General features: G+C 40.3%; 1 protein-coding gene across 3 annotated transcripts in view; it reads left to right on the forward strand.

Annotated features, from left to right (window-relative positions):
- The window catches only part of TUBGCP4 (tubulin gamma complex associated protein 4), a 48,058-nt gene that overhangs the window by 23,560 nt on the left and 11,081 nt on the right, over positions 1-13,417 (forward strand). For all 3 annotated transcript variants that reach the window (XM_053595733.1, XM_053595734.1, XM_053595735.1), the window contains exons 10-11: positions 12,194-12,244; positions 12,669-12,774. In XM_053595733.1, the coding sequence (XP_053451708.1) occupies positions 12,194-12,244; positions 12,669-12,774 (157 nt within the window). The remainder of the gene's footprint in view (positions 1-12,193; positions 12,245-12,668; positions 12,775-13,417) is intronic.

The raw sequence follows: 13,417 nt of genomic DNA on the forward strand, positions 1-13,417 counted from the left end.
ACCATAGGACCCAGCAATCCCACTGCTGCGTTTATGTCTAAAGGATGGGAATTCAATATATCAAAAAGATATCTCCACTCCCATATTTACTGCAGCACTGTTCATAATAGCCAAGATTTGGAATCAACCTAAGTATCCCATCAACAGATGAAAGGATAAAGAAATTACGGTGTGTGTGTGTGTGTGTGTATATACATATATGTAATGGACTATTCTCTAGCCACAAAAAATATTCCTATTTGCAGCAACATGGATGGAACTGGAGACATTATGTTCCAAGAACAGAAAAGACAAATCTCTCATGTTCTCACTTATATGCAGGAACTAAATAGTGAAAAAATTGATCTTACAGAGTTAGAGAGCAGAATGATTATTACCAAAGGCTGGGAAGGGTAGCAGGGAGGTGGGGATAAAGTGAAAATGGTTCATGGGTGCAGAAATATAAAACCTAGTTAGATAGAATAAATACTATTTGATAGCACAATAAAGTGACTATAATCAACAAAGTTAGTGTATATTTTAAAATAACTGGAAATGGGACGGTGCCTGTGGCTCAGTCGGTAAGGCGCCGGCGGCCCCATATACCAAGGGTGACGGGTTCAACCCCAGCCCCGGCTGAACTGCAACCAAAAAATAGCTGGGCGTTGTGGCGGGCGCCTGTAGTCCCAGCTACTTGGGAGGCTGAGGCAAGAGAATCGCTTAAGCCCAGGAGTTGGAGGTTGCTGTGAGTAGTGTGATGCCATGGCACTCTACCGAGGGGGATAAAGTGAGACTCTGTCTCTACAAAAAAAAAAAAAAAATAACTGGAAATGTGGAATTGGAATGTTCCTACCACAAAGAAATGATAAATGTGTGAGGTGATGGATACCCCAGTTACCGTGATTTGATTAATTTACACTGTATGCCTGTATTAAAACATCACATGTACCCCATGAAGTTATACAACTATTATGTGCCCAAAATACTGGTTATTAAGTATGAAATGTCCAATTTCCTTAGGTACTAAGTTTAACAGTTTATATCGCTGACATTTCACTTTGACACTTGTTTTATTTTTGTGAAGGTAACATCCTTGTTCTTTCAAACACGTTTTAGCTTGTGATTACATTTCAGATTTTTTAAACAATTTTTGTGAAACCATGGATAAATAAAAACTTCATGTTATTTTTTGAATACGAGTTCTGTTGTGAAGCCAGTGCAGCACAGACAGCTCAAAATATCGATGAAGTATTTGGAAAGGATGTGGCTTATGAATGTACAGTACATTGATGGTTTCAGGGGTTCCATTCTGGTAATGTTAATCTTGAAAATGAGCCACGTGAGCAACCTGAGGCCAAGGTGGATAATGATGAGCTGAAAGCTGTCTTGGAAGTGAATCCATCTCAACCAACATGTGAATTAGCAGCAAGGTTTCATGTTGCTATTCCAACAATACTGGGCCATTTGAAACAAATTGGCAAGGTGAAGAAGCTGGATAGATGAGTTCCGCATGAAGTAAAGGAGCATCAAAAGAGAAATTATCTCCAAGCTTGCCTTTCTTTGCTGTCATGACACAAAGGTGAATCATTTCTACACTGTATTGTCGTGTGTGATGAAAAATGGATTCTTTTTGACAATACAAGCATTCAGCACAATGGCTGGATAAAGATGAAGTGCCCAAACACTTCAAAACCAAATATTCATCAAAAAAAGTAATGGTGTCTGTTTACTACAGCTTCAAGAAATCTGATCAGATGTCTACTGCATCCAGCTGGATGAAATGATGAGGATGCTTGTGATTAAACAGCCAAAATAGAGATAAGCCAGTCCTCTTGTAAGCAAGACACCACTCAATCACATGTTGAACAAACTATACTGCTCAAACTCCAGAAGCTGGACTTGGAAACTCTTCTGTCATCCACGGTATTCGCCAGACCTTGCACCAGCTGTACTACTACTTCCACACTTTGGACTACTACTATTTGTTTTTTTGAGACAGAGTCTCACTTTGTCACCCTTGGTAGAGTGCTGTGGGGTTATAGCTCACAGCAACCTCAAATCCTTGGGCTCAAGTGTTTCTCTTGCCTCAGTCTCCCAAGCTGGAACTACAGGCCCCCACAACAACACCCGGCTATTTTTTTTTTTTTTTTTTTTTTTTAGAGACCAGGTCTCGCTCTTGCTCAGGCTGGTCTTGAACTCCTGAGTTCAGGCAGTCCATCTGCCTCCGCCTCCCAGAGTGCTAGCCACTGTGCCCTGCATTGGACCACTTCTTGCAAGGAAAAATATTTAGTTCTCAACAAGCTGTGGGTCTCCCTTTCATTATTTCATCACCACTGGCTCTCCAGGCTTCACTGCCAGCATAAACAATCTACCGTTAAGACACCAAAACTGTGTCAGTAGTTCTGGTGCATACTTTGATTAATTGTACTGCTTCTTATTTGAGATGTAGTAAACTTTTGATTTGAAATCAGATATTTCATATTTAATGAATAATTTTTAAAAAGATAAAGCATATAGTTTCTCCCTTACCATGATATTTAGTGTAGGCTTCAGGCAAATAAGTTTACTGAGTTAAAGAAATTCTCTCCTATTCCTGCTTTGCTAAGAGTTTTTATCATAAATGTTGAATTTTACCAAATCTTTCTATATCAATTTAAGGTATGGTTTCTCGGTCTGCTGGGTTCCTTTACTCCTTGAGTCTATTTATATGATAAATTGCTGGTTAGATTTTTCAAATGTTAAGTCTTCCTGGGATAAAGCTAGCTTGATTATGATGTTTTGTTTTTAATATACTGTTAGATTTGGCTAGCCAAAACATTACTTAGAATTTTTACATCAACGCTGACTAGTGAAATAAGACTATATTCTCCTCTTCCTATATTCTTATGTGGTGTGGGATAAAGGTTATGTAACCCTCATAAAGTGAGTGAGGTAGCTTTTGTTCTATTTTATAGAATTATTTATCTGTTTATTTTGAGACAGAGTCTCACTGTGTTGCTCTTGGTAGAATGCTGTGGCATAACAGCTCACAGCAACCTCAAACTCTTGGGCTTAAGCGATTCTCTTGCCTCAGCCTCCCAAGTAGCTGTTACTACAGGTGCCTGCCACAAGGCCCGGCTTTTTGCCTTTTTTTATTTTTCTTTTTGCATTTTTTGGCCGGGGTTTGAACCCACCACCTCTGGCATATGGGGCTGGCACCCTACTCCTTTGAGCCACAGGCACCGCCCATGCCCAGCTATTTTTTTGTTATTGTTGTCATTGTTGTTTGGCAGGCCCAGGCTGGATTTGAACCCGCCAGCTCTGGTGTATGTGGCTGGCGCCTTAGCCGCTTAAGCTTCAGGCGCTAAGCCTATGATTTTCTTTTTAATTGAGGAATTTGTTGTTTTAATTTTGTTGCATTACATTTAGAGAATGTAGTCTATTTTTACAATGGTTCTTTGGGATCTGTTGCAGCTGTCTTTATGGACAAGGTCTGGTTTTTGTTTTTATCTATTCTGCATGTGCCCAGAAAATGTATATTCTGTATTAAGTGTAGAGTTCTAATTGCTCATTTTGAGTATAAATGTTAGGGATGTGTACATTTACAATAAACATTCTATTTTTCCTTTCATATACATGTCTTCTGTATCAACTATATGTTATGTATACAAACTTGTTTTTACTTAAATTCCATTTTATTAGTTATTAAGAACACTGCCCACCATTTCTTGGGATCATGTTTACCCTGTGTCTTCTTCCAATCTTTACTTTCTTTTTTTTTTTCTTGAGGCAGGGTGTCCCTATGTCACCCGTGGTAGAGTGCCGTGGCATCACAGCTCATAGCAACCTCAAACTCTTGGACTTAAGCGATTCCCTTGCCTCAACCTCCCATAGCTGGGACAACAGGCATCTGCCATAATGCCTGGCTATTTTTTTTTATTATTAAATCATAGCTGTGTACATTAATGTCATCATGGGCCCCATACACTGGTTTTATAGACCATTTGACATATTTTCATTACACTGGTTAACATAGCCTTCCTGGCATTTTCTTAGTTATTGTGTTAAGACATTTATATTCTACATTTACTAAGTTTCACATGTACCCTTGTAAGATGCACTGTAGGTGTAATCCCACCAATCACCTCCCTCCGCCCATCCTCCCCCCTCCTTCCCCTCCCTCTCCCCCTTCCCCATATTCTTAGGTTATAACTGGGTTATAGCTTTCATATGAAAGCCATAAATTAGTTTCATAGTAGGGCTGAGTACATTGGATACTTTTTCTTCCATTCTTGAGATACTTTACTAAGAAGACTATGTTCTAGCTCCATCCATGTAAACATGAAAGAGGTAAAGTCCCCATCTTTCTTTAAGGCTGCATAATATTCCATGGTGTATATATACCACAATTTATTAATCTATTTGTGAATCGATGGGCACTTGGGCTTTTTCCATGACTTAGTAATTATGAATTGGGCTGCAATAAACGTTCTGGCACAAATATCTTTGTTATAAAGTGATTTTTGGTCTTCTGGGTATATACCTAGTAGAGGAATTATAGGATTGAATGGCAGATCTGTTTTTAGATCTCTATGTGTTGTCCAAATATCTTTCCAAAAGGAATGTATTAATATGCATTCCCACCAGCAGTGTAGAAGTGTTCCCTTTTCTCCACATCCACGACAACATCTCTGGTCTTAGGATTTCGTGATATGGGCTAATCTTACTGGAGTTAGATGATATCTCAAAGTAGTTTTGATTTGCATTTCTCTGATGATTAAGGGTGATGAGCATTTTTTCGTATGTCTGTAGGCCGTGTGCCTGTCTTCTTCAGAAAAGTTTCTCTTCAAGTCCATTGCCCAGCCTGTGATGGGATCACTTGTTCTTTTCTTGCTTATACGTTTGCGTTCTCTGTGGATTCTGGTTATTAAACCTGTGTCGGAGACACAATCTGCAAATATCTTCTCCCATTATGAGGGCTGTTTGCTTGCTTTACTTACTGTGTTCTTGGCTGTGCAGAAGCTTTTTAGTTTGATCACATCCCAGTAGTGTATTTTTGAAGCTGCTTCAATGGCCCTGGGGGTCCTCCTCATAAAATATTCACCCAGACTGATTTCTTCAAGGGTTTTCCCTACACTCTCTTCTAGTATTTTTATAGTTTCATGTCTTAAGTTTAAATCTTTAATCCAGTGAGTCTATCTTAGTTAATGGTGAAAGGTGTGAGTCCAGTTTCAGTCTTCTACAGGTTGCCAGCCAATTCACCCAGCACCATTTGTTAAATAGGGAGTCTTTTCCCCACTGAATGTTTTTAATTGGCTTGTCAAAGATCAAATAACAGTAAGTAGCTGGATTCATCTCTTGGTACTCTGTTCTGTTCCAGACATCTACTTCTCTGTTTTTGTGCCAGTACCATGCTGTTTTGATCACTATGGATTTATAATACAGTCTGAGGTCCGGGAGCGTGATTCCTCCTGCTTTGTTCTTATTTCTGAGTAATGTCTTGGCTACTTGAGGTTTTTTCTGATTCTATATAAAACGAAGTGTTGTTTTTTTTTTTTTTTTTGGCCGGGGCTGGGTTTGAACCCGCCACCTCCGGCATATGGGACCGGCGCCCTACCCGCTGAGCCACAGGAGCCGCCCAAAACGAAGTGTTGTTTTTTCAAGATCTTTAAAGTTTGACAGTGGAGCTTTAATAGGGATTGCATTAAAATTGTATATTGCTTTGGGTAGTATGGGCATTTTAACAATGTTGATTCTTCCCAGCCATGAGCATGGTATGTTTTTCCATTTGTTAACATTTTCAGCTATTTCTTTTCTTAGAGTTTCATAGTTCTCTTTATAGAGATCCTTCATGTCCTTTGTTAGATAAACTCCCAAATATTTCATCTTCTTTGGCACTACTGTGAATGGAATAGAGTCTTTAACTGTTTTTTCAGCTTGACTATTGTTGGTATATATAAAGGCTACCGATTTATGAATGTTGATTTTGTAACCTGAGACGCTGCTGTATTCCTTGATCACTTCTAAGAATCTTGTAGTAGAATCCCTGCTGTTTTCCAGATATACAATCATATCATCTGCGAAGAGCAAAAGTTTGATCTCTTCTGACCCTATATGGATACCCTTGATCGCCTTTTCTTCCCTAATTGTGATGGCTAAAACTTCCATTGCAATGTTAAAGAGCAGTGGAGACAATGGGCAGCCTTGTCTGGTTCCTGAACTGAGTGGAAATGATTTCAATTTAACTCCATTCAATACGATATTGGCTGTGGGTTTACTGTAGATGGCCTCTATCAGTTTAAGAAATGTCCCTTCTATACCCATTTTCTTAAGTGTTCTGATCATGAAGGGATGCTGGATATTATCAAAAGCTTTTTCTGCATCAATTGAGAGAATCTGTGTATGTGCTGAATTATACTTATAGATTTATGTATATTGAACCAGCCTTGAGACCCTGGGATAAAACCGACTTGGTCATGATGTATAATTTGTTTGATGTGTTGCTAGATTCTGTTTGTTAGGATCTTGTTGAATATTTTTGCATCTATATTCATTAGTGATATTGGTCTATAATTTTATTTTCTTGTTGGGTCTTTTCCTGGTTTGGGGATCAGGGCGATGTTTGCTTCATAGAACGTGTTGGGTAGTCTTTCTTCTTTTTCTATATTTTGGAACAGGTTGAGTAATATAGGTACTAGTTCCTCTTTAAAGGTTTGGTAGAATTCTGATGTGAAGCTATCTGGTCCTGGGCTTTTCTTTTTGGGAGATTTTGTATGGTTGATGCTATTTCAGAACTTGATATTGGCCTGTTCAACATTTCCACTTGATTCTGGCTAAGTCTTGGAAGGTGACGTGCTTCCAAGTATTGGTCAGTTTCCTTCATATTTTCATATTTCTGAGAATAAAGTTTCTTGTAATATTCATTAAGGATTTTTTGAATTTCTGAGGAGTCTGTTGTTATTTCGTCTTTGTCATTTCTGATTGATGAAATTAGAGATTTTACTCTTTTTTTCCTGGTTAGGTTAGCCAAAGGTTTATCTATTTTATTGACCTTTTCAAAAAACCAACTTTTTGATTTATTGATCTGTTGTATAATTGTTTTGTTTTCAATTTCTTTTAATTCTACTCTAATTTTGGTTATTTTTCTTCTACTGGGTTTGGGGTTGGAATGTTCTTCCTTTTCCAGTTGCTTGAGATGTCCCATTAAGTTGTTAACTTCCTCTCTTTCCATTCTCTTGAGGAAGGCTTGCAGTGCTATAAATTTCCCTCTTAGGACTGCCTTTGCGGTATCCCAGAGGTTCTGATAATTCGTGTCTTCATTGTCGTTTTGTTCCAAAAATTTGGCAATTTCCTTCTTAATCTCATCTCTGACCCAGCTATCTTTCACCATAAGGTTATTTAATTTCCATTTTTTTGTATGAGTATGCAGATTCCTGTTGTTACTGAGTTCAACTTTTATCCCATCGTGGTCCGAGAAGATGCAAGGAATAATTTCTATTCCTTTAAATTTACTGAGGTTAGACTTGTGACCTAAGATGTGATTGATTTTGGAGTATGTTCCATGGGCTGATGAGAAGTATGTGTATTCAGTTTTGTTGGGATGAAATGTTCTGTAAATGTCTGCTAAATCCAAATGTTGGATGGTTAGATTTAAATCTAAAATTTCTTTGCTCAGCTTCTTATTGGAGGATCTATCCAACACTGCCAAAGGAGTGTTGAAATCTCTGACTATTATGGAGCTGGAGGAAATCAAGTTGCTCATGTCTGTTAGTTTCTCTTATAAATTGAAGCGCATTCTGGTTGGGTGCATAGATAGTAATAATTGAAATCTCATCATATTGAGTATTACCCGTAACAAATACGAAGTGACCATTCTTATCCTTCCTTACTTTTGTTGGTTTAAAGTCTATTGTGTCTGCAAATAGAATTGCAACACCTGCTTTTTTCTGATTACCATTTGCCTGAAATATGGACGACTATCCTTTCAGCCTGAGTCTATATATTTATCTTTTAAGGTGAGACGTGACTCTTGTATGCAGCATATATCTGGCCTAAGTTTTGTATCCAGTCAGCTATCCTGTGCCTCTTTAGAGGACAGTTTAAGCTGTTCACATTAATGGAGAATATTGATAAGTCTGGTAAAATTTTGGGTATCGAGTTTTTCGAAAGTCCAGTGGACATTTTTAATCCTTTTGCCACTGTGTAAGTTGGAGTTTGATCGAATGTTTCTGAGTGAGTTTACTTTTGTGGTAGAGGATTGGGCTGGTCATTATGGAGGATAGGTCTGAGAATATCCTGAAGAGCTGGTTTGGTTATGGCGAATTTCTTCAACATGTGAATGTCATTAAAGTATTTAATTTCTACATCATAAATGCAACTCAGTTTAGCTGGATACAGGATCCAGGGTTGAAAGTTATTTTGTTTTAGGATATTAAAAGTCGATGACCATCCTCTTCTGGCTTGAAAAATTTTAGCAGAGAGATCTGCAGTCATTCTAATATTCTTCCCTTTGTAGGTAATGGTTTTCTTACGTCTGGCTACTTTCGGAAATTTCTCCTTCATATTAACTTTAGTGCAGTTAATTATTATGTGCCTGGGGGAATGTCTTATTCGGGTTGATTCATTCTGGGGTTCTGAAACTGTCTTCTGTCTGAATTTCAGAATCTCTAGGCATGTCTGGAAAATTCTCTTTTATAATTTCATGGAGAAGGGCCTCTGTGCCTTGCGAGGCCACTTCATCACTTTCAGGGATTCCAGTGAGGCGGATATTAGCCTTCTTCAAATTATCCCAGAGGTCTCTGAGAGAATGATTCGTTTTTGCTCTCCATTTCTCTTCCTCTTTGAGAGTTTGGGAGCGTTCAAAAGCTTTGTCTTCAATGTCAGAAATTCTTTCTTCTGCTTTCTGCACTCTGTTACTGAGGGATTGTACTGTATTTTTCAGATCTTTGAGGGCTGCAAATTCTTGCTTCAGTGCGTCAAAATCTTTGGTGGTTTTGTCTTTAAATTCATTAAATTCTTAAGACAACTTTTGAATTTCTCCTCGAATTTCTAATTCCTACTTTTGAATTGCTCCTCAAATTTCTAATTCCAAATTTTCCTCCATTCTATTAATCTTGTTTGCAATCCAAATTCTGAATTCGATTTCTGACATCTCGTCCAGCTGTTTATGAATGAGATCTTCAGTTACATCTGCCATATCTTTCCTTGGGGGGGGGTTGATCTATTCTGGTTATTCATGTTACCAGAGTTTTTCCGCTGATTCCGTCCCCGATTATTTTACACCATTTGACTTTTCCTCTGGAGCTTTGTAGAGGACCCGTACAGTGCTACGGCCTGAGAAACTGGGGACCTGTTTGGTGTGGTGGGGCTAAGTGGGTCTGTCTTGTTTTCAGCTGGTCTCTGTCCAATCCTAGTCAAACAGTTACTCTGGGTTGAAGTCTCAGCTGTGGAGAAATACCAGCAATTAAGTCACCCTGCCCTCCACAAGTAACAATTGGAAAAGGAAAATCAAACCTTCCTACAACCACACACTCAGGGCACCACTTGGATAGTCCTCGGGCGATTAGCTGAGTTCAAAAGGTCCAAATCAATTGTCTCAGTCAGCACCTGTCTCAGGTGGGAGAATTTAAAAGGTCTCTGGCAACTAGATTGCAGGGGTCTGCTGACAACTCAGGTATGACTTGCTCCCGTGCTCTTTGAAGTCAGGAGGACAGACCCACCCAGCAAATAGATTAGTCTGGGAAGGTTGATGCCTCCTTCCCCACCTTGCACCTCTGTCACACCCAGTCACTGACAGCCCCACAGGGCTGTGACCCAGTTGCCTCCAATGAGCAGATACTCCAGGGGTTTGCACCTGCCTGAATCACAAGGAAATCTGTATCTGCTCAGCCAGGTCACTGCTCTTGGCCTCTATCCAGCAGGGGGATGTGAGGCCTGACAACCTCAGGCACTTGATGGAGGCTGGGGTGTGTTCAGTCAGTTCCAGCCCCGTCCCTGATTGATGTTACTGACTGAACAGAACAACTTTGCGGAATTTGTTTCTGTCTCGGCTAAATTCCCCTGTAGAAGAGAAGCTGTTTTGAGTTCACAGAACCTGCGCCTCAGGCCCTGTCTTTGCTGCTGCAAAGGTTTGTATTCGCAGCTCGGTTGTCTGTCACTTAAAGCCTCCTGCACTCCTTTATCTAGGCTGACGGTCCCCTGAGGGCCGAGTGTGTCTTAGGCTAAGTAAAGCTGTCCTCTGGGTCAGCCCCACCCTGGGATTCAGCCGGCACTGCGCGTGCGTTTTCTAGTCCCTGCGCTCCACCTATGTCGGTACCACCTCAGGCAAATCCTTTACTCACGGGGCCTGCATTTCCATCCCAGATCTGTTCCGCAGTGGTTGCCAGCTGAGAAGATGCCTGGCCTCCTCTGTTTGCCCAGAGAGACAGGGGGTGTGACTTCGGAATATCCGGGGGTAAGCCCTGTTGTTGCCAAAAACGGCTGCTGCTCTGTACCGCAGGGCACCGCCACTCCCGTGTGGTTCCCTCTGAGCCGACTGTCCTCTCCTCACTTCCCTGCTGCAGAATCAGCACTGACCAGCTGCAGTCTAGGCCCTGTCCACACCCCTCGACAAATCACCGAAGAATCTGGACTCCTGGGGGACAGGCCTCCAGACCTCAGAGTAAGAGTGGAGGGGAGTGCTGGGAGCTCAGAATTGCAGATAGAGAATAAATACAGTTTTATACAGTTTTATGCCTGGCAGGAGAACGCCGTGGCACACTAGTAGGGGAGGTAGGTCCAGTTTTTAGAGGGTCTCCCGTGGAGTGTAGTGGGAGGACCTTTGAACTCTGCTCGTTTGTTTGTGGGGCACTCCGAGCTGTTCTCATGGGGGAGGGGACTCCCGTCCACTTGGCAATGGATTTTGTACCTTTTGTTTGTATCCTTGGGGTCGCAGCTCGCCTCAACAGGGTTGATGTGCATTCTTCAACCTTCTCTCTTGGTGCAGCTCTCCTGGCTATTTTTTTGTTGTAGTTATCGTTGTTTAGCAGACCCGAGCTGGGTTCGAACTGGCCAACCCCAGTGTATGGTTAGCACCCTAACCACTGAGCTACAAGCGCTGAGCCCCAATCTTTACTTTCAACCTGAGAACCGTAGAGAACAAAAGTTTTTTTTAGAAGCATGGTCTCACTTAGTCACCCTGCAGTTGAGTGCTATGGCATCATAACTCACAGCAACCTCAAACTCTTTGGCTTAAGCGATTCTCTTGCCTCAGCCTCCTGAGTAGTTGGGACTACAGGTGCCCACCGCAATACCCAGCTATTTTTAGAGAATGCAATCCATGTTGCATTTATCAATAGTTTGTTTCTTCTTACTGTTTAGTATTATTCCATTGTGTATATCAGTGTGTTTATCCATCCATCTGCTGATAGACATTTGAGTTATTCCCTCATTGTTGTTTTCATTTGCATTCCCTTAGTGACTAATGATGTTAAACATGTTTTCATGTACTTCTTTGTCCATTTTGTATTGTTTTTTGAGACAGAATCTCACCCTGTCATGCCTGGGTAAAGTGCTGTGGCATCATAGTTCATAGCAACCTCAAACTTTCGGACTCAAGTGATCCACTTGCCTCAGCTTCCCAAGTAGCTGGGACTGCAGGCGCCCACCACAACTCCCAGCTAGTTTTTCTATTTTTAGTAGAAACGGGTCTTGCTCTTGGTCAGGCTGGTCTCAAACCCCTGAATTCTGAGCAATCCACCTGCCTTGGCCTCCCAGAGTGCTAGGATTACAGGTGTGAACCACCCTGCCTGGCTTCTTACTGAATTTTAAGAATTCTTTGTATATACTGTATATAATAAGTTCCTTATCAGATATGTGACCTACACATATTTCCTCATATTCTATGACTAGTCTTTTCATTCTCTTAATGGTAGCTTTAAAAAGTAGAAGTTGTTGATTTTGATGAAGTCTACTTTATCTGTTTTTTTCTCTTATGGATCATGTTTTTAGTATTGTGTCTAAGAATACTTTGTCTCACCTGGGTCTGAAAGCTTTTCTCCTCTTTCTTCCAGAAATTTAATAGTATTTAGTTTTACCTTTAGGTCTATAATCATTTGAGTTAATTTTTCTATTAGGTGGAAGGTATGTTCTTTTTTCAACACACTGCTGTTTTTATATAGAAACACTATATGCAGTTTTCATTGTAATGAAATCTTATCCCTGTTTTGTTTTGTTTTTATTTTTATTTTTTTCACAGCATCTCTGGAAGTTGATGGTAGAAGAGTCAGATTTACTGGGTCAGCTGAAGGTAATAGTTTAGCTGTTCTGTTAATTTTTAAAATAATCCTGATGGGCGATAATCTACATTTTATAACCTTTTTCTGAGAGCAGCAGTTGCCTATACCAGACTTCCTGAGTGGACTCTTTTGTTCTTACCCAAGTAAGCTAACTGTACCTAATTCTGCAAATCTACTATAATACAGACATTTAGAATTTTACTTTCTTCTGACATAATACAATTATTCTGCCTTGGAATAAAAGATACCAAATAGACATCAATCAACATGCTATGAGGAACTAAGAATGCCTCTTTAAAATGCCAAATGCCTGTATCTTTTTGTAGATTGGGCTCAAATTGATGAGCTTGGAAATGAGTATGTATAATTCCCTTATGTTAGTGAAGAGCTCCTGACCCTGCTTTACTGAATTGTAAATTGAAATTCTTTCCTCAGATCATTAAAGACTTTTACCTTCTTGGACGTGGAGAACTGTTTCAGGCCTTCATTGACACAGCTCAACACATGTTAAAAACACCGCCCACTGCAGTAACTGAGCATGGTAATTACCTGTGGCCCTGAGAATGACCAACTTATTGAAGTTTCAGGGTATTTCTTGGCTGCTGCTGACCCTCAACATATGAGGAGCCTGGTGAGCTACAGAGTAGTGGTGTCCAAAAACGGAAGGTCCTTTCAGGTAGGCTCCCCATGGAGGTCATTAGGAACAGCACATTGGCCTGTGGTCCTTCCTGGAAGAGTTTGTGCAGGCCTTCAAAGTAGGTATCTGATATCATCAGACTAGAGCAATATACACCTTAGGGGGTATACACGTATTGGGACTTATTGCACTTGTGGTGATATGTTAGAATTCTTCAGGTGTGAATGATGGAAACCTAAACTGTGTCAGCCTAGTTGGAAAGGGAAATTGATTTGCTTTTGTATAAAACTCTAATGGGATCAGGTATAGGTAAGCCTCAGAACAAGTGAAACTAGGGACTTGGATACTAAAGGAGTCCCTCTCTTTTCTCATTATATCTTAGCTGTGTCTCTTGTGTATCCTTTGATGACCTTCAGTTCCATCTGGAAACAACCACCAACAGCTTCCAGGAACATGCCTCACAGTGTCTTCTGAAAGAACCAAACCCAGTCTCTCTGGTAGCAAGTTAAAGAATTCTAGGGAAATGGTTTTTTTTGGCCTAGCTTAG

This window comes from Nycticebus coucang, chromosome 6 (assembly GCF_027406575.1).
Source record: "Nycticebus coucang isolate mNycCou1 chromosome 6, mNycCou1.pri, whole genome shotgun sequence".
Taxonomy (NCBI): Eukaryota; Metazoa; Chordata; class Mammalia; order Primates; family Lorisidae; genus Nycticebus; species Nycticebus coucang.